The sequence below is a fragment of the Xiphophorus maculatus genome, chromosome 18, assembly GCF_002775205.1.
Source record: "Xiphophorus maculatus strain JP 163 A chromosome 18, X_maculatus-5.0-male, whole genome shotgun sequence".
In the NCBI taxonomy this organism is placed as follows: Eukaryota; Metazoa; Chordata; class Actinopteri; order Cyprinodontiformes; family Poeciliidae; genus Xiphophorus; species Xiphophorus maculatus.
Window position 1 is genome coordinate 11201280 of NC_036460.1, and position 22429 is coordinate 11223708.

General features: G+C 38.5%; 1 protein-coding gene across 1 annotated transcript in view; it reads right to left on the bottom strand.

Annotated features, from left to right (window-relative positions):
- lrrc75a (leucine rich repeat containing 75A) overlaps positions 1–22429 on the bottom strand; it is a 47499-nt gene that overhangs the window by 16749 nt on the left and 8321 nt on the right. The window contains exons 2-3 of the mRNA XM_005804549.2: positions 21955–22083; positions 7586–7698 (exon numbers count right to left, since the gene is read on the bottom strand). Coding sequence (XP_005804606.1) covers positions 7586–7698; positions 21955–22083 — 242 coding nt within the window. The remainder of the gene's footprint in view (positions 1–7585; positions 7699–21954; positions 22084–22429) is intronic.

Genomic DNA, 22429 nt, shown 5'->3' on the forward strand with positions numbered 1-22429 from the left:
ACTGTGCAGGAGGAACGGACGTGGAACTAGCTAAGCATCAGGTCTTTCTTATCTGATTGTAGCGTGCTTATGCACTGATATGGAGCCATGGCACTGCGCTCGCTGTGCGGCTGCATGTCACGGCACAGCGGCGGGCTTTACATGCCACATACCGAGAGGAAAGGTTACCTCTAAATGCCTTTATTCAACAATAATACTTCATATGTCTTGCTGCATAATGAAGAATGATCTTCTGAACTGGTGTGGTATGCTAAGCAGAAGAGAGTGGGCAGCTCAGAGTTTTTGCAGTATTTGAGCTGTAACATGAGCTCCATCTGGACACAAATTAAAATAATTCACAGCTATTTTTTTCCTAAGAGAGCAGATCATTCAAATTTATCAAAAGAATATTCCTCCTAAAAATCGCACTGGGTCTTGTTCTTTCTCCACCACTCAAGGCTTTGCTGGCGGCTCTGTTAAAAGCCAGTGTATTTTTAGAAAATGGATGTTTGATTGTTTCCCGTGTCCTCGTCTTTATGGCATGAACACACCAAGCCGTGTGCAGCTCAGTGAGGACGAACCGAAGTGTACAATTTGGCACCTTGTATAAAAGGGCAGAAAGAATGACTCATAGGATGAGTCAGAGGAGCGAGCAAGGAAGAGAGAGATGAGATTAGGATTAAAATGGGAAAAGAAAGTGTATCCCAGTGCTTTCAAAGAGCTGAGATTAATTTTTAGTTTTCACTGGCTGTGGACTGTAAATTATAACCTGGATTAGAACAGAATTAACAGCCGAGAGTGAGCAGCTTGAGAATATCAGTGACCAGTGTGGTGAGAGGATTTCATTGATCTCAGTGAGCTCTCGAACATTTATTAGAGACTAAAACGCATTTTAAACTGCCTCATCTGGACTTTTTATGTACTACATACATGCTCAGAGGATATACAGTAAATGAGCCAAATTTATCTCCTGTGGTGTCTAATGGAAACAAGCCATGCAGGTGCAGATTCTTTCTGAAGTGATGAAGTCCAAAATCAGTATTTTAATCACTGCACTGATTGCACCACTCAGGAATTTTTCTCATTAAAAATCTCAGGTATTGAAACAGGTATATCACTTTTTTACTCTTTTTTAAACGTTTTCTGCACAGGTGGACAACATGATTTTGCTCATCTAAATTACATTTTATATTAGCAATAAGTATCTTTAGGAAATATAGCTTTATTTAAGGAGACAAACACTTCCTTGAAAAAGGAAGTGTTAAAAAACAATACAAAAAACGTTTTTTAAAATGTTTGGAAAAAGTCATTCTCAGATGATGAGATTTCACCTGAACTTGTAGTGCACTGTCGGTTGTTTTTAGCCCTTCATGAACCGATTCGCTCAAACTACAATTTTCTTTGGCAATGTAGCAGGGACATTGCTAGTAAAAAGTTACATAAAGCCAAGCAGCTCCATTTTGCCATTACTGGAATGAACACGTTGTCCATTGCAGTCAAATAAAATAACATTGTCCTTTCCAGCAGTCATTGTACAGCGGTTAAACCAGCAGACCAGATGTGCTCGAACTTGGGCTGCTACATGGGTTGTTGCTAGGTGACGGGCTGGGTTCGACTGGGGTTGCTAGGCAATGGGACAGTGCCTGTCAATTGTGACTTAAGCCCCACTCCCTGGAACCCCGAGAGCTGTGGTTCCAATCGGGCCGGCCAGACCGGGCTGGTTTGAAGTTAGCTGCTGATTAGTGGGACAAAGATCAGATCTCTGGGTCAGAGGAGCTCTAGACTTTCTCCATGGCTGTCATTTCAATATGCTGCATCAATAAATTCCCGTCATAATCTATTCTTACCCTACACTGGGATTACAATCGCCTCTTCAACCAAAGACTTTAATGGTAAATGTAAATAACATTTCTCCAATTGAACAGATCAGAAGTCAGCAAGGCTGTGAACGAGGGGATTTCCACATCTGGCATCGCTCCAGCCAGGAAATCCTGCCTACTGCAGCAGTAGTTCCACAGGCCGCGAGTCCAGCTCAAAGACGACATTCAGATGAGATTTTTTTTTCCTGTTAAACGTAAAGTTGAGGTAAAAGTTTCCCTTTGTTTCCTCGCTCATGAGCGCATATAGAAAAAATGGGAGACCCAAGAAGAAAACTGTTCTGCGGTCGCTGGGGAGATCACCTGATTAGCTTTAGCAATAATTCGATTTGCGTGACGTATCCAGCTCAGTGCAAAACGACCAGGGCCATAACACCAATAGGACTGGGTCGAACGGAGCCGGGCTGGTCCAGGCAGTGCAAAAAAGGCTTTAATTATCAGGAGTTTTTTTTGAAATGACTCATTTTCCAGACACCAAAAAACATTAGATTATTACCAAAAAGTGTCTTTTTGGATGTTTTTTTTGTTTGTTTGTTTTAGTGCTTAGACTGTTTCTAGTAGTAGTACAGACCCAAATGGAAGTATAAAAACTCACAAAAAGACAATTGTGGGTAAAAGGTCCCCTTTAAAACATTTTTCATGGGTATTTCTCAAAGAATGTGAAATGTTAGATGTTCAAAGAAATCTGTCAACATTTCCAAAGCTGCTTGGAAATGAGCAAACAGCTTAAAATCTTAACCTGCCATCAGTCTCGCTCTCTCTCAGCCTGAATAAATCATATGTCTCCACATGTGAAAAATAAGTTCCCTTTAAATAATAGGATTGCATTTGTGTCTTTCTTTTTGTGCAAAACTTCACGGATACATAAAATAGCAAGCCATTTCTGTTTAGTTTTTCACCAAATGATGAAATCATGTTAACACATCAACAAATCCAGCAAACTCCAGGGCATGAAGCACCTTGCAGCAGTCAAAGAGTAGAGAGTGTTCACTGCAGTTTGAGATCGCCTGTGTTACTACAGGACCTTTTCAAAGAATCTGCTGGCCCGGCATGCTTTGATCCATGGCTGGAACAAAGCAAGCAGAGCTGGAGTGGGAAAGGATACGACACGGCAAATCGATGGCCTCCTGCAGGCAGGAAAATGGGTTAGAAACTGGCAATGATGCATTTCCAATAATTCTGTCTGACACCGTTCTCTGCCAAACCATAGATCCTGCAAGGTCTTTTTATTGTACTCTAAAAAGCTGATATACTTATGTTAAATGTTGCAATATATTATTTAATTGCTGCTTTAGATTAAACAAAATCATTAATTAACCTCTTGTTTACTTTTCAGGTCTCCATTTCTCTTATGCAGGGAAAATCTTTGATGGTAAACAAAGATCCAATATCCTCCCAGACTGGTTCTGTCTGATAGTGAGGAAACACAGAAAAAGTGGGAAAGGCTCAGACAGGCTGAGTCAACATTTAACTTCTCCCTCTGCTGGCAGCCAGAGCTCAGGCGGGAGGGCGACCAGAAATCTGGTCGGCGAAGCAGCGACTGCCACCAAGTCGGTGGGCGGCAGCCAGACAGCAAAAAGATCCAAGAGGAGAGAGAGGAAGAGAGCAAGAAGAAAGGTGTGGGACTATCTGACGTAACAGCGCTCTGTATGCTCATGTAATAGTGGTTTCCATGGCAAACAATGTTATAGTCGGACAAAACCTTAGAGAGACCTCATTATTTGGCAACATCATGAAAGCTAAACGAGCTACTTGGAAAAGGAGACACAGAGTTGCAAGACCCAGGAGGGACACACCGAGACAGACTCCGGTCCAGGCCAAACGGTCAGCAGTCAGACTCTGTTTACATGCTGTTTATTCAGTCAGAGAACATTGAAGGGAATGAAGCTTCTTGGTGTTCGGTCCCTACAGACCTGCAGCTGCTGCTGCTGAGTTCACTGCAGACAATGTGAACTTGTGCAGCCCTGCAGGTACTTTATGCTACTGTTGACATGTGGAATCCATTTTAATTTCTCTTTTACACTTGCAATAGTGATGTGAAGTCAAAAGCGCAAGTCTATGACTATTATATCTTATTAATTAGGCCTGCAACTAACAATTAGTTTATTTTTTGTTCTATGTAGTACGTATTTACACACAGAAGGTTTTTCATCTTAATATAGATGAATATATATATATATATATATATATATATATATATATATATATATATATATATATATATATTGTATAGTTTTGGCATAATTACTGCTCTGAATATGTTGTTCTTTCAGCAAATGCCCTTTTTGAGTCTGCATACTCCAGTTCATGATTAATCGATTACTAAATTAGTTGACAACTGTTTAGATAATCGATTAATCACAATTAATCATTTCAGCCTAAATGCATTCTATTTCATAGTGCTATGCTGCAGAACAGCATGAATTTATTTTATCTCTCTGCCTTACCATTCAAAATCACCAGCAACAAATAAATCAATGATGATAGATCTGCAGCTGGTGATTTTAAATTGTTAGTTGCTGTGCAGGATAACCAATCGAATGTCATGTTAGGGCTTATTTAATGAGACACAGAAGTTGTTTCAATTATATAATAATACATATGTAATATAATCTAATAAAAATACTTTTAAAATATGATTTTGAAAAATATTTGCTAAAAAAATAATACTTATATTTCCAATTTTACTCAGATATTCACATATTATTATGTAGCAGGAATATCATTCAAAGCCAGACCTAAGACTTCTGGTTTTAAAGTTGTTTATTTTTTAACTATCTTCACCTCACAGAAGCAAACAAATCCTCTTTGTCTGATTCCCAGGGAGGATCACCAGCACTTATTTTTTCCTCAGACAAAAATATATCAGCCCTTCTTACAGTTTAGTCATTTCCTTTTCTTGTTTATGTTTTTGACAGGCTGAGGCCCAGTGGATTTCATAGTCAGAAGAGATTACCACAAGTTTGCAAGAGATTATACAGTTGCTTCAGAAAACATGGAGAAGACATGTCTTTTTCTGTACATTTTACCTTGATTAGATTGTTATACAAGGTAAAAAAAAAACATACTTATTTTGTTAGTTTATCTCAGTCTTTGCTTTGACTCTTTATCCTGATAAAATAATCTGTTTGTTCTCATTAATCTTGATGTGAACCTTCTGCTGTCTTCCGCTTTTTTTCTTTTCAAGAGCAGGGGTTCTTATGCTTGACTTTAGAAAAGAGTCTGGAGCAATAACTTTGCCAACAACCAAAACAAATGTCTCTTTTAGCCAACCTGTGTTTGTCGACTCAGGTAAAAGTTTCAGATATATCCCAGTAAAAACAGAAAGGTGATTCACACAGGAAACACTCATGATCAACAGATACGCAGGCAAGCTGCTGCTGGAATGATAACTGGATGAGAAAAGAGATTAATATGGATTTTAAAATGCATGACTAAATCCAGTAAATTGGAGCCCTGAACCCAAAGTGCATTTCTCATCACTTTAAGTGACTCTGGGATATAATTAGTCAGGAAATGTTTGTTTTGCAGGAGAGGAAGGTGTTAATGGTGCGTGTGCTCCGTTCCAACAGAGGAGCCAATATAATATCTCCCTGCGAGTCTCAGAGTAAATGGGGTTCGTCTTTCCTCCAGTTAATCAGTCTGGCTGGACTTCCTGACAGCCTCAAGTGACGACGGCAAAGCTGCATTGATTAAATCCCTTCCACCGGAGCGGAACCACTTCACTCATTTTAAGTTTCATCTTTTGGTCTCATTTTATTCCAACAAACTGTGAGTCACTGCTTTAATGGCATCACCAGGAGCCCACTTGCATTGACTGTGAAGCCACTGACACACACTCTAAAACACACACAGCAGGGGTCCAGTCTTACGGCCGGCACTGAATTGTTATTTCTCTGCTTCGACACTCCAGCATCGGGGTGCAAACGCCTTTAGAGAGGAGGTGACACCTGTTGTTTATGTTCAAAGCAGGAGGAGGAGACATTTTTATTTCCGACTGATCCTGCGAGGGGGAATTTGCTCTCCAAGCGTCTCGCTACAAAGTTTTTTCTCTACCGTCTGCTCCCAGCAGGACATATTTCATGGCCAGCCTCTGTGTTTCGGAGCTGGATTTAGACCGTGCTGCAGCACACAGGGACAATTCGATACTGAGTATGAAATCACTCTGTACAATGCATGGGCCCGTTTCAGGCTTAAAGGCTAAACTCGCTAGAGTTAGTAGCCAGGTTTCCATCCAAGGGAATTTTGAGCAAACTTTTAAAATGTTACAATAAACACAACGTGTTTCTATCACCTGGGTGAAGTTCGCCCCCCCACCTTCTTCAAATCAGACAAAATTGGTGTCAAATGTTTGTGCTGGTTTGAGCAGCAAATTTTTTTGTTTGTGCCGCTGTTTGTCTGATTTGAAGAAGGTGGAGGAGGCTGGATGCATTAACTCTTTATCATGAAAGTCAAAAACCTCCTCTAGCAAGCCTACAAAAGTTTTTGCAAAATTGAGAATGTTTTTCAAATCTTTACCATTTCCATCAAAAAATGTTGATGGAAGAAAGGTTACCTCAGTGATTTTTATCAATTTTTTCTAGAAATATTTTATGTAGATGCCTATTAGCTATGTTGGTTACCTGCAACTTTGCAGCAGGACCGTTGGACCTAAGGAGGCTGGCACTGAGACGTTTTTAGACAAAATATTGTAGAAATAAACTAAGGTAAGAACCCTAAATCACCTATTCAGACGGCTTATCAGTAAAAAAAAAAAAGTTAATTTGGGGATTAGATACTCTTTAAGGAACATTTTGTGGAGGTCGTTATAATTATTCTTAGTGAATGTTTCAGGTATTCACAGATTTTAGATATTCGGAGTCGCCTTAGGTCCACTGTGTTTAGCTTCAGTGATCTCGTGACCTGGAGCAAATAAGAAAAATTGAACAACACAAGCAGTTATATAATGTCAAGTCCGAGCTGCTCTTCAGATGGGCACTCGGAGCACACCTGAGAGGATTTCATGAAACAGGCTCAAGAAGATTGCTTTCAATCTGAAATCTGTTACTAAGTACCTATTGGATTTGGGGAAATATGGCATCAGAGCCAAGACTGAGAAGAAACATTGTTCTGAGAGTGAGAGTGTTTGCTCAGCACTGAATAATATTTAATGTTGAGCACAGCTCTGAGTCTTTAAATAAACCTCCATCTCGTGCAGAGCTGAGCTGGAGAAGCAGGTGGATTAGTTTGTTGCTCTTGATACCTTATTTGCATATTGTGCACCCCAGCTGTGTATAAATTAAAATTCAGTCAGGATAGCTGCCCTCCTTCGACTGCGGCCTTTGAAAATGAGCGTTCTCTGCATAATGCAGGTGTGAGGAGAAGGAGCTGGCTGCTGAAATGCAAAGTGGACAGAAATCACAGCTGTGCCTCACAGTTAAAACTTGGTTTATGTCAAATCTAGACAAAAAAAACACAAATTAAACCCCCTTCAGTGTAGCATCCTAAGAGAAGAAAGTTGTATAATTTAAAAAAAGAACAAGACTCAGAAAGGAGGACTGATTTAAACTCCAACTGAGTGTATGACTGAGAAGAAACAAAGAGACATGAGCAGATTTTTCCACGGCTTCCAAAGGGGCAGCAGATGATGACACACTGCTGACATACTGACATGCTAGCCAAAATAGCGACACATGGCACTCCATGAGTACACCCCATATCCCTCAACAGACACCCACACACCAACTCACCAGGCCTGAGGCTTCCTCTTGAGCAGTCCCTGTCTTCTCCACTGGGAGTGGGGGCTGAGATGGTACGTCAGCTGACGACAAACCTTCTCCATCGCCCCGAGAGAGTCTCCTTCCTGTTACACACACAGACAAGAAACGCACAGCAATCAGCCCAAAGGCAGCGGGCGGCCAGGAAATGAGGGAAAATCACAGGTGCTCAAACAGATCTACTGTCATTTGTTGTTTTTTCACATACATCTCATTTCTGTAACTCTGACCTGGTTAGGTGGGTAGCCATAGCGATGATCACGCCTACTAAGAAGAAGGCGCATGGCAGCAGTGGGAGAAAACCTTATTTTGCATCGATTGAAACATGAACGAAGTGATCGTATTGTTTACAGAAAGAAGAATTTATTGAAATATATGTGAAAAATTAAAGAAAAGTTAGAGGCGTATAATATTTACATTTCAGCCAAAGTTCAACCGAGATCTTTCCTCTAAAACTTTTAGGACTGATTTGAGTTCAAAGTTGCAGAGAAACGACACACTCAGCTCCGTAAACGAGACTGTTTCTTGTTTCTTTTTGACAGCAAGCAAGAAAATCTTATTTTTTTGTTTGTTTTTGTCTTTTTAAATGGTTTCACATATTATAAACATTTGGAACCTCCATCTAATTTTGTTCGTTCACAAGCACAGACCTGTCCCAGTGAAACTCATAGATGTTTGAAACCCCCAGTAGTTCAGCAGTTTCTGAGAAATAAGTGACCATTTAAATCCACCTTTTTTTTATCATTCTGGTGGATGAAATGTAACTTCAGCAAAATCTTTATTGTGTCTAGATACTTAAATTCACCAAGTTGCTGCTGTTTGATTGCCCGAGTTGTTCACTTGTTAAAAACTAATTAATTGTTTTTAACATAAATGTCTGGCAAGTAAATATTAGAGCTTCACAATATCTCTCTAAGCAACATGTATATGAAAAACATATTTTTGCCTTATAACAAAGTATTGAGTTGTGGACGTTTTCAACTGGAAATCCACTAATCTTGACAGGCAGGGTAATTACAAAAGAAAATCAGAATTTTTTCAGTATTTGCCAACAAACAGGATGCTTGTTTGTTGGCAAATAAGGCCAACAAAGTTGGCCTTTCTTTCTCTGGTATAGCATCATGATACGCCTTGTTGGAGGTTATTTAGTCCCTTTAAATTGTGCTAATTTGGTTGTTTGACCTGCATGTTTTCAGTTTGCACTAAAGAAATTGGGCTTACAAATAAAATCTGTTTTTTCACATTTTTGCTTGCCATTAGAGATTATTTGAGAGGTGTCACGTCGCATAAAAGATTGTCATAGAATGAGAGCAGTGAAGTGTTACAGCAGCAAATAAGGGGAAGAGAGCCACTGGAGCAAAGAATTAGTCAACGCACCTTCAGTCAACTTATTATTGTCGATATGGGAAACACACACACACACAGTCAGTAAGTAACGAGCTGTACATGACGCACTGATTGGCTGTACATACGTCACTCTCCATTCTCCACCAGGTGTGGCAAATTACCATCAATTTCAAAGTGTGAACTGCGCATTCTGGATCATGTAGTGACTGTGTACAAATCAGTGGAAAAGATGAAGCACTTTATCACATCTGTTCACAACAAATGGTGACACATACAGAGTTTTTCTATTATTCCTTAAGAAAAGTTACATTTTAGAAGTATTGCTTTGGATCATTAACTGACTCATTTTTTGGCTATCTGCAAAAAATAGCTGAAAATAAAATGATCATGTTGGTCTCTAAAATCTGAATAAATCTGATTGTCTAAAAGCACCTGGCAAGTAAAGTAAAGTCACCACAACCATGTCATTTACACTGTAAAACATTTATTCAGGCAGCAAGTCAGATTTTATGTGCTGCTGTTAGGAAATAAATACAGACATTCACCGACCCCCTAAGGATCTGGATATTTCAATCTTGCTTTGTACTCAGGAACAGGAGTTAGACACTAAAACAGAAAAATTATTTCCAGGCAGACTATTTTAGAAAATCAAATATTTTCCCCATGGGGAGTTACATCACCTCTCAGTCTGCCAAACAAAGTTCTCATTTTTTAAATTAAATGGAGCGATAATGAATTCCCTGAAAAAACTGTGAAGATGTTCCAGACAATGGACCTGCTACAAATTCTTATTTGCTCTGCTCTTCTACGTCCATCTATACATTCGGTTTTGGTTTGATGAGACATTACCATGGCCACAGTGATTCTGTCAGGGTCGAAGGAGAAACACAGAAAGGAAATATAATCCTCTCAGGTCCTCTTCATGAACAGCCTTTTATGTGTTTTTGTTGTCAAATTGTGGAATTATCTGTGTACGTTTCTGTCCAGGAAGCGCCCAGGACCAGGAACGGCAGATGAAAAAAAGCTTTTTGGCTAGCTCCGGTAAATTTGCAGCAATGCTGTTAAACTGCAGAGCTCCTACCAAATGAACCAGTTTTAGGGTGCATTCACGCCAACTCTGTTTAGTATGGAAGCCCATTTCCGCCACTCTGTTAAAAAAATGTAATAAATTATCTCATTATACTGAGATATATATATATATATATATATTTTTTTTTTAAAACATTTTAGAAGTATTGCTTTGGATCATTAACTGACTCATTTTTTGGCTAGCTGCAAAAAATAGCCCGTTGGCGCAAAGGGTCTTCCATAGTTTAATCCACCTTAATCAAACTGAAGTTTGTTTTCCTAGAAAGTTGGGGTCGTTTGGGGAAGTGTGAATGTGTAATCAAACTCTGATCTGGACTGAAAAAGTGAAATCTGGTCTCGGACGGGAGACCGCTCCAAAAGCAGGAAGTGGACTACAGCGCAGGGCATTCTGGGTAAATACAACCAAAAGAAACGCGCGAGTCCAGCGCCAGCATGGAAAATGTCTCGCTGTTTTTTGACAAAGACAAAAAAGAAATCCTACAACCACTAAAATTTGAAACCACTTAATTTATATTTACGTTTTGTGAAGAAGGAAGATGCGCTCACGTATTCTTCAGAGGTTTTCATGTTGTTTCCTTCAGTGGTTCTTACTGCAGCGCCCCCACAGGTGAGGTGGTGGACATGTATTTCAAAGAGTTTGGTTTATTTGACAAAGGCCAGGATGAAACCAAACCGCACCTGAAAATGTAAGAAATATTGCAAATTTCTGCTAGACTCTCACGTGCTTGGAGATTTTCTACACAAAAATCATTCTGAAGAACAAAAATTTGTTAAAAACACTGGGGGAAAAAACTGAATACTGTACTTTGCTTCATTAGATTTACTTGGTTATTCTCTTGTCTCTACACTAAAACATAATCATGTATATAAATACTGGTATTAGGGGTAAATTTAATATCAATGGAAATTGAAAAACATCCAGCAGCATTTTGTTTTTTAAGGTGTTGTATAAAAATATTTAGCTGCAGTATGTAAAAAGTTTTTTTCAATGAAATGAAGACAGATTCCTATGAACAGATACTAAATATTGTGCCGGAAATATTTTTAGACCCACTTTACTTACTGGTGTTTTTATACCAAACACTGGGCTCTAGTTGTGTTGCCTCTGTTACCATTTATTGATATTTTGCACCAACCATTAATGCACAGGAGCCAGAAAAGAAATTCAGCAGCAAAGATTTGCTGACATTTTGTCTATTAACCAGCTCCTCCATCACTGTCTCCCTTTTTCATCCGCCTGTTGTGATTTCTCTCGATCTCTTTCTCTGCTGATGTCTTCCTGTCTCTGTCTTCCTCCCCTTTCTTGTTCCATTATTGATACAGAGCACATCTGTGAGTGTTCCCTGTCTCCAGAGAGCTGATGACCTGTCCTGTCTTCCACTCATTCAGTCTCTTCTTTTCATTTTCGGGATGCTTCCCCTCCACTTTAGCCCCTTCGGCTATCTTTCTTATACAGTTAGTTGACACAGTACAAATTGAACCATTACTTTAGTCCTATTTGTCACTGTATGGCCTGCACACTCAGCTAAATTAGTGCTAACCTCTTCCTCCGCTCTGCAGATGAATTGCTTGGATAATTCAATCTACTTGCTCTCGTTTTAGCGGTCAGGAGTGCAGGGGAAGACCTGGCAGACAGCTAACTGAGAATTGTGGCTTGCTCTCAGGAAGGAATCACTTTATGCGCTTCATAATCCAAAAGATGCCGCAGATAACCTATTTCAGCATTTTCTTTACTGCCTTTAATGGAACAAAATCAGATAAGATCTGTTGGTGTGTTGTGGAGAAAGCACAAAATGCACAAAAAATAGTTTTCAGAGGCAGAAATAACAGGGGGAGACTGGAAACTGGCCTGTAAACATAAAACCTACCCTTTAATTCAAAATCAGTTCAATTGACAAATACCTTATTGATCCCAAAAGGAAATGGAATGTTGTTGTACCTCATAAAATTCAAAATTCTTCAAAGAATCACTTTGAGTCAAAACTGCATTACTTTACAATCAGGATACATTAAAATTTTTTGCTGTGGGCGGAAACAAGACATTTCCTCCCAAACTTCCCTCTCAATCACATTTCTTATGAAGAATGAAGAGTCCCAAATTACAATAACTGAATAACTTACAAATAATTATTTAAACTGAAAATAAGTACAAAGATAATGTATTATAGACAGAATGATGAACCTACTTCGAGCCTGACTCTAAAAAAATATTTTTTACCTTCAGACTGACTAAAATAACAAGCAATTTAAACATATTGTTTTGGTTTTACAAACAAGTCACTGTATGTTTTCTAACATTAAGTAAACATTCTGCATGCTAGAAAGTAACATGGATGAACAGCATGCTAAAAATGAAAAAGGAAAAAACGGTGCATGTTAGGGATACATTTTGCAAAAATAAATTGACCTGCATGCCAAGACTGCAACGCATTGCTCTTACTGATATTTCACCTCACTTTGAGGATGACAGGACAGTGTCAGATGTAGAAGATAAAAGAGCTTCAGAAGAGATGCAGCGATGGGATAGATGAAATGTTGTGTGAATGAGCGTGTTTTCTGAGCACTGTCTGTGTGTTTGGCACAAAAAACATAATGAAACACGAAGAATCAATAACTCTGCGACTATTATTCTTCGCAGACACGGAGTTGTCAGTGGGTGTAGTTCGGTTCACATCTCATTTTGTTTAAATTGCTCCATCTTCCTTTGTCTGAATCTATCAGGTCTCTGAAATCTGTAGAGATGAAAAGTCAGCCATTTCAACAACCTGAAATACTTTTATGTTTTCTAGAAAAGTAGAACCTTGAGCATGTTTTCCTCAATTTGTTCCATATGAACACAACTTCTAATATTCTGCACTATAAACTCTTTACCATTGATCTATTGCTACTTTTGTCATATCCTGATGAAAAATGTGCAAAATGTTTCTTTATTCTTACTCCCTCCCCTGATATGCACTAACGATAATTTCAGGTCTGATAGTTCGGTAGACTTGATTCAACCGAGCACCAAAATTGCAACATTTGTTGCATTTTCAGCTAGTGTAGTTAGCTTTCACACTGCACTGAATCAAACAAACCAAACTCTTTGAAAAACCTGTTCACCTCCTTGCCTGTGGAGGCGCTGCACCTTGAACCACTGAAGGAAGCGACCCAAAGAACTCTGAAGAAAACACCGAGCACAACTTCCTTCTTTATGAAATGTAAAAAATGGAGTGGTGTCAGATTTTAGCAGCTTTTTCTTTGGCAAAAGAAGCTAGACTTGCGTGCTTGTTTTGGTTATATTCACCCAGAATCCCTTGCTCTATGGTTCATTTCCTGCTTTTGGAGCGGTCTCCAGTCTGGTTGACGCTCAAACAGATTTCACTTCAACCGTGAGACCTGGGTTTGTAGACGGACCCGAGTTCACTTACTTACTCCACGTCAGATCTCGATTGTGCATTCACATCTCCCCAAACCAATCTGACTTTCTAGGCAAACGATATATTGTTTGATTAAAGCGGATCAAACAACGATGATGTGAATGATCCCTAAAACTTTGGTTTTGAAAATGTGGAGCAGCTAGCCTCCATCAGAAAGCAAATCAAATCCAATGTGAAGAGGGTGTAAATCAAATTTAAATGTAACAATTGAAATGTGACGGACCCAGCTCGCTGTCAGAGGACATATGGATGAGTGGGCTGAAACTCATTAAAGACATCTGTTGATTCTCCCATCGGAACATTTTGGAACAGTGACATTTTATTAGTTGCCATCATTTTTTCTTACCATGGCAGCGCAGATAATCAGAGGATAATCAGATATTATTCATACATAAAGTGGGAATAGCTGTGTCTCTAATGAAACTGTGATACATTGTTAGTGGAACAAGCCGGTTATGATTTCTGATGAGGTTTTAAATGGTGGGAATGCTTTATAACAGATTGGTAATAAACTGAGGGGAAAGAAATGGTAAACATCACAAACAGGTTGAGGAAGAACACCTTTAACAGACTCACTAACAGCATGTGCCACCTAATGAATAGAAATATGCTTTCACGCCAATATTAATGCCATCCAGCTGGAAGTGGACGAACTAACATGATTTATTTCTAACTTAATAAAAGAGACCAGTCCTTTCCCTTAGATCAGTGGTTTCTGTACAAGGAAAGGAAAGGTTTGCCTTCTGATCTGCAGTTTCATAGAAGAGATTGAAAAACTCTGAGGTCCATTTTCCACGTGCAAAACCCCAGGACTACTGGGTTATTTAAATCCCTCCAGCATTATTAAGATGCCAGCTTGATGGGAGGGATCCTGCTGAAGCAGAAGGTGCATAGTGTCTAGTAATATGGCAACTGATTGAGTTTTGTTGCGGTGAACATAGAGCTGAGTAAAAGAAACAATCTTAATTTACTGATCTATCAATGTTTCAACCCCCAGAGATCAGATATGGATCATAAACAAAAAAAAGAGATGCTGGGTACATTCAAGAGATAGCAGTCCGGTTAGCTGGTTTGGACATTAACTTCTGGAGGTTTTTCCTGCACATCCCACCAGGAAGTGACCTAGAGGCAAAATTACAAGTAGCTTGTAGGGACAGTATGTCCATTTTTGCCTTTGGACACTTTAGGATTGTCCAAAATAAGCTGCAGAATATCACTAGTAAAAGGGATGTCAGGGATTTTACTCTTGCAAATGTTACTGCCAGTGATCTGATCTTGGATTAAAGGGAAGACAATTGGTTAATCCAAAAAATAGTCAGCAGATTAGAGCTGCATTGTATTATTGTTAAATAAAGAAAAAAAGAGATGAGCGTGTCGATGTTAGAAATACTTTTTAGCTGTAGATGCATCCTTTGCTCCAAGTGATAAAGCGTAGATTAACAAAAAAACTAAATAATTTGTTAGTTTGCATATTTTGTCTTTTTAATATATGTAAAAAGGCTTAAATGATTACATGAAAAATCTGCAGAATGTGCCAATTTTTGAACCTGTTTAATAAGTTAATTCATTATTAAAAATGCAGCCCTTCGAAAGCCTGACAGTATTTGATGCAGATCATCAACTCGGATTTGATATTCCTCTCCGGAGTCAAAGCCCGAGACAGATATTGTTTTCAAATGGGGAAATCAGGGAAGCTGCTGGAGTCACTCAACTACAAAAAAGATGAGACATGGATGGATGAAGCAAATCAGAAGATGCGTTAAAAAATAGACAGGCTTTGAAAGCAGATGAGAGAGTACCTGTGAGGTGTGAAATGGGGGAGAATTAAGAGAGGAAAAAGAGAAGAGAATCAGCGCAGTCACAAAGCAATGAACACACATCTGACATCCTCCAAGAAAGCTGCTGGGTTTTCACACAAAGTGGAGGAAGGAAAGTGTCTGAATATTTTTACACACCTGCTCTATAGCAACACGTGCCTGTCTGTATGCCAGTGTAGGTTTTCTGCATGTGTTTTTGAGCAGTAAATATATGTAACCAGTGGGGATTATGTTACTTCCTGGGTGTTTTTTTAAAGATAGAGGATGTTTGTCAGGTTAGACTCTGCAGAGGAAGGCTTATCGCTTAAATAGGATTAGCTGAACTAAAATTCAGAAATCCAACCATTTCGGTTTTTCCACATGAGCTTCAGGCTGACAGGTTCCTCTCTCTTTCAGGACCTACTGATATAGCTACCAGTAGTCGTGACCAAAGGCTTTGGCAGCAAATCAAATGTTTCACAAACTTTGCAGCCTGAGTTTTTTTGGATACCACTGGAAGCTAACAGACTCTGTGACTCATCAAAAATGTTGTTTATATGTTGGTTATTTTTGTATTTTAGTACTTATTTCAGTATGTTCAGCAACACAGAAGGAGCTGTGAAAGAGTTCAGTTGTAAGAGGTTTCCCAAGAAGCATGAGGTGAAGACTTTCAAAGAGTGACAGCAGGACATCTTCTTTAAAAACTTACAAAGCCACACTAGAGACAGAGACTGCAGTTCTGCAAGAAGTACCAGGATGGACAGCAGAAGAGTGGCCTTTATGGAAAAGTGTCAGGTACAAAGTCATTGTTGGAAGAAAGTCATAAGAAGTCCAGTGTGCGGTTTGTCACACACCACAGTCCTGGTCAGATGAGACCAAAATTAAACTGCGGAGGAAAGATAACAATGCATATATATAGTGAAACATGTTGGTGGCAGAATCATGCTGTAGAGATGCTTTCTTTAATAGAGACAACGGAGGCTGGTTAGAGCTGAATGGAAGATGAATTTTGATAAAGAAATAGCAGTAATGTGAGAAAAGCAATGTCACATTGAAGCACATGTACAGTACATATAATATAAGAACGACCCAGTCAAAGTCCAGACCTTAATCCAATTCAGAATCTGTAGTAAGATTTGGAAACAATTATCCTCACAAATGCTTCTCATCCAGGTTTTTCAAATGGACAAATTGTTTCTTCTTTTCATGTTGAAAGCTGTAGATGCAATAAAAGCCTTGCAGCTACTAGTCATTTACCCGTTTCCTTCTACCTTATAATTATGCTCTGCTTTGTGCTGGTTTGTCACATACAATCAACAAAAAATATGTCAAAGTGTGTAGCTGTAACAGGCTAAAATGTGGAAAATTCAAACGTTATAAACACTGTTTTATTATTTCTAACTTCTTCTCAAGCGGCTGTCTTTTCTAACACATCTTTGTTTTCTAGCCTTTTTGTCACCTTTGTTCGTTTGGCTCAAAATGCTGTGATGCAAACTGGTGAGAAAACAAAGAGCAGCAGTTGCTGCTGGTCAGCAGCAGGTTAGATAAAAAGCTTCAGGCCACAGATGATTCATTTCTACAAGTGACCCGCAAATGCAACATCAAAGGCAGCAACACCTTTTCAAAAGCTGCTCCCATGTGCGATTTCACAGCAGATCCAGTTGGATTCATAGTGTTGAACAAAAGACATTATATATCAATTTGTATGAAGAATCTTTCTTTTAAAAATATCAGTGTACTCTCAAATGTGTCAAAGCAATAATAAAAAAAACCAATTTGGTTTCTCCATTTGCTGAAAGAAAGAGTCAATCAATACTTTCTTGATAACTGTTTAAGCAAGGAAACACCAGGCCATCCTTTATGAAGGAAGTGAGACAAATCCATCACATGCTTCTTTATGCTTTATTTTTTATCCAGTTGTTCTCTACAGATTATTGCTGCTGTGAGATTCTTCTAGTAGTGAGGACATTATCTGCCTCACTATCAAGAAAAAACTGAACTGGAACATCACAGGTATCTCACTAAATATCTAACTGCATCTTTAAAATTAGAGCGTATGTTTTCATAAACATACCATACATGATTTTGGCATTTGTAAAAAATAGGGACAAGACTTTAATATGCTAATTTTGATTAATTAAATACATATACAACAAATTCAAAAATCAAACACAAATAATCAATTTTTTTTAAACACAAATGTCCCAAGCTGGAACTTTTATTCATCTGTAAAAAAAAAGCGACACTGGGGGATTAATTCTTGCTTTAAAAAAAAAAATCTGACGGGACGCTGGAAAAGACTGTTGTTGTCTGCATGTTGCGCTAAAAGGAGTTAGCCTGTTACCAAAGTTATTCAAGCCTAAAATATAATTTCAACGCAAAACATGTGGAAAGAGAACAGACGTCCACGACACTAATGTCAGCCTCCTCAGCCCACATTTTTTCAAAGTTAAATGACTGGTGAGGGGTTCCTGAAACATTGGAAAGCTAAATTCATATAATAGCACTTTGCACCAATCTGTGACAGACTAAAGACAATAAATATGTTTGTTGTTGTAGAGAAACTAATGTTAGTTTATTACTTAGTTTAATGTTAGCAAGAATCAAACATGGAGAACCGACATTTTATGAAAAAAGCTTCAGCTGGCAAAATATGATTGACATTGGCTGTCCAGGAGCTGACTATGGTTACCTGGGCAACTGGCCCGACTAATTGGCTAGCAATAAACCCCCCATAAAACAAGTCTCCCTTTATAAAGAGCAGAGTGATGCTAAGAACTAGTATCTTAGTCTGTAAGCACATAACTGGTATATAAATTTGCTGTACTTTTTTCTTTCTTTCTGTACTTAAAGACAGCTTTATTTATTAAATAATTCTAATGTTTTTAAGTTTTGATATTGAGGTAATAATATTAATGTGTTGTGTGTTTTATTTGAGAGATTTATATGAGGAGACATTTGTATTCTACAACTGGATGAAGACAACGAGCATCTTAATGTAAACTAAGATGAAACTTTGCTTTTTCATAAAAGTGAAACTGTGAGTTGTTCACCATTGTAATTCCCAAACAGAGCTTCATTCTCACACAGCAGCAGCGTCTCAAAGATGGCAAAGCTCTAGCAGAATATCTCTAAGACTCTTTTTCTTCAACATGAGTTGTTAATATAACCAAAAACAACGTATTATGAATTAAAAAGCAGAATAATCTGACATGGAACGTTTCTAGTCACCCTGACCAATAAAAACATTTTTAAATTTTCAAATCTCTCTACGTTGATAATTCATACTAAGCAAACAGAACAGGATTGCAAACAAATAGCTCTGCAGAGAGGATCATTAAAGCTGACCTTCTCGCCATCCAGGACTTGTACTGATCTAGGGTCAGGAAATGGGAAACAGCTCTGCAGACCCCACACATCCTGGACACAAACTGCTTAGACTTTTATCTTCAGGTCACTGCTACAGAGCGCTAATTGCAGAAACCAGCCTCAACAGAGACGGCTTCTCTCCTCAGAAAGACACAAAGAGCACCAAATATTCTGCTGCAAGCATCTTTACGGACTTTTTAGCAAAAAGTACATATAAATATGCAGAGTTCTTTAGGTTTGGGTTTTTTTTATATCTCCTCTAAAATATTAGCAGTTTCTCTGATTTTACTTTTGAAAAAGATGCAGTGCTTTCAGACCTCAAACAATGCATAGAAAACAAGATAATATTCATTCAGAAACAACAATACTAATGTTTTAACTGAGGAAGAGTTCAGAAATCAACATTTGGTGGAATAACCAGGAGGTTTTTAATGGGGTTCAGTGTAGTGGTCTCTTATTTTTTTCCACACCTGTTTTTGTATTTATGTCTGTACACAGTGAGTCAAATTCCTTGTTTATAAACCTAAATTCAGCAATTAAAGCTGATTCTGAGTTTGATTCTGAATATGGTGGCTTAAATATGACTTATGCAAGTTGCTCGATTGGCTCATAATCACATATTCCATTTCATCGTCGTGTCTTTCAAACCTTTTTTATTAGTTCAATGATCCAAATCAGCCCTGGTTTCAAATGATGCAATCAAGCGACTCTTTTTTCATTCATGCAGCACTACAAAAAAAAACATTTTTTAATCCGGTCTCTTAGCTAAACAGGTTTTCAGCCCCCTTACTTATTCATGAAAATCTGTGACTAATCCTCCACCATCTTTCTGTGTTTATATATTTCTCGGACAGTTTAATCAAGCCGGTGACAGAGTGACAGGGTTCATTCACTGGGCTATTTGTATCCCAGACTTCAGCATTGACTAAAACATTAGCAGCTGACAGAGAATCTTCACGTGGAGGCGGACTGTACCTCCAAAGGTCATGTCGGCCTCTCTTTTCAAATGCAAAACAGAAACAGCGGAGAAAGTAACGACTTCACCGGCTGCACAATTTCTACATGGTTTTCCACAAGCCCAGCTGTGTTAAAGGCAGCAGATGGAGGTGAAAGAAACAGAGCAGAAAAGCAGATATGATGGAGAAAACAACATCCACTGGGAAAAAAGAGAAGCATTCTCTCTGTATAAAAGCAGCTTTGTGTTATCGGGTGGCTAAATGCAGAGCAGGTTAAGTGTGCTGGATGTAGTAGATCTCAGAAAACATGCTTTTATGGTATTGTATGATGGAAATTTCTTGCAAGAAGGAGAGCTGTCTGTACAACAAAACGCAGGAATTAAATCTGAGTTTTTCAGCTCCATCAATCGTATGAATGTTTTAGAAAACAAGACTTTAAATATAGATAATCTTATATAAACTCTTAATTAAAATAAATTAACTGTTTCTTATCCAACCATTAGATAAGAAAAAAGAATAACTTGTCTAATATCAGTCGTTTAACACAGCGTAATCCTGAAAAACAGGAAGACAACACCTCCCTCTGACTCCCCTTCCGATGTTTTATTCACCCCTGCTCTGCTCTGTTCAGCCTCTGTCTATTCAGCTACTATGAGCTGCACACAAAACCCAATGTCTCCATTTCCTCTGTGGCTTTGAGAGGTCAGCTTGATCCCTTGCAAAAAGCACTTGTGCACAAAAGCAGATTTCTCAGGTGAATCTGTGTAATTTGAAGCTAGAATTTAGCAACCCAGTTTTTTCAGTATTTGTTGGTACAGGTTATTGAATAATTAACTGAAGTTGACAGCCATGTTTGATAAGTAGGATTAATTGGAAAGTATGTACAGAACTTGAAATCTCTCTGTAAGATTGTCTGACTGATGAGTTGTGAATTGACACAATATAAAAAACTGAATTCAATATTGATTTAGCAACTTTCCAGACTTATGAGGCTCTGAATTATGAAAGAAATTGGTATCGGTCAAAGCAGCAGCTCAGGTTTTGTAAACTACAATCGGGGCACTGCTAATATCATGGATTATTTCTTTTTATTTCATGTCCCGAAACATCTGACTCATTTTTCCAAAAACAAACTAGCTGCAGAAAAAAGTCTTTAAAACATTCTTTTCATTTAAATTTGATCTTTTAATTTTTGATCAAGTTTTATTTATTTATGCACTGTAAAAGATTTGTGCTGGATTTATTTGAGTCTTTAAGTCAAATAAATTTAGCAAGTTTTAGATTTTGAATTTAACCCTCCTGTTAAGTTGCGGGTCAAATTGACCCGTTTTAAAGTTTACTTGTTTTTTAAATGTGTGAGTTTGTGAAAGATAAACTTGTAGTAGTAAGTTGTGTTAACTTTTTTTAAGGTAAGGTAATTTTATTTATTTAGCACATTCAGCAACAAGGCAGTTCAAAGTGCTTTACATGAATTAGAAGGAAATTCAAACTAAACAACAAAACCAAAAGAAAGACAAAAAGGTAAAAGTGACCCGAGAAACAAATTAGCACAAGTGTTAAACTCAAGACCCCGGGGCTAAATCCGGCCCGCCACATTCATGATCTTGATTTGGCCCAAAAGGAAAATGAGTTTGACCACACTGGGAGTTCAACAAAGACTTTGTGAATTTGGGAGAAAATGTATTTGGTACAAGTCAGGAAGTGAAATATTAAAAACAGCTTTCTGATAATCCTACATTTTTTATTATTGTTCGAATAAAGTCTTTATTTTAATCCCACCACTGCATCACTAACTGTGTTACCTCAGGCTTCCTCTTACATCATTTGCCTGGTGGGAATGATGCTTTTAACAACTGCCCCCAAATTACACATCGGGCCTTTTAATTCCTATCTCTATCACCATCTTTCCCTCCTTCCTTCCTGCATTATTCATTCATAACGACCGCCGCCATCTTTTGCATCGTCCTCCTTCTCTCCCATTAACATGATGGCCGACACAAAAGGACAAACACAATCTGCAGCGGTTGCCTCAAGAACGCACGCAGACACACAACCACTTAGAGCTCTTCCATAACCTAATAGTGTCAGACAAAATGAGTCAGGAGATCATCTGATAGCAGCAACACAGTGAATCATATCAGTCAGCACGCGCGTGAGCATGCTCAGTCGTGCTTACTGTAGTCTGAAATATTTATTGCGTATGCTTCATGTTAAACTGTTACTGTGTGAGTGGATTTAATTTTGCTAATTTATTGTTATGAGGAGCAGACGCTGATTTGCAATTGGAGCTTTGTTCAGCTACGGATGGAGCTTTCAGCTGTAAGGGGTCATGTTGGGGTCAGGAGGTCATGGAGGTGACGACCTACCGTCTTGGGGCAGTGGACGTATCGGGCGAGGCTGATGATCAGGTCGTGTGTGATGGGGTCGACCAGGTTTCTGAAGCTGGCGTAGCGATACAGAACGTCATCCAAAGACGTTGACTCCATTCCCAGATCCTGCACACATAAAACAGAAACAATATGAACTCTCTAACCACCTGAGAATGACAAATTCCAGCCTGCACTGCTTCCTGCGGGGTAGGAATATAAAACAAATAGGATTACGTCTACTCACAGACACAAAACTTAAGGATCCTCTTGTTCTTTTTCTCCAAGCAATTCTGGGTGTGTTGAATAACATTGTTAAAATTTGACTAAGAATATCGATTTAAATTTCTCGTTTGTTGTCATTTGATTTCCATAAATTAGACTAAAATGGCTAAGCTACACAGAAACACACCCATATCTGTTCCTAAAAGCAAAAATATGAAAACCAGACACTTAAAACATCTTGACATTTTAG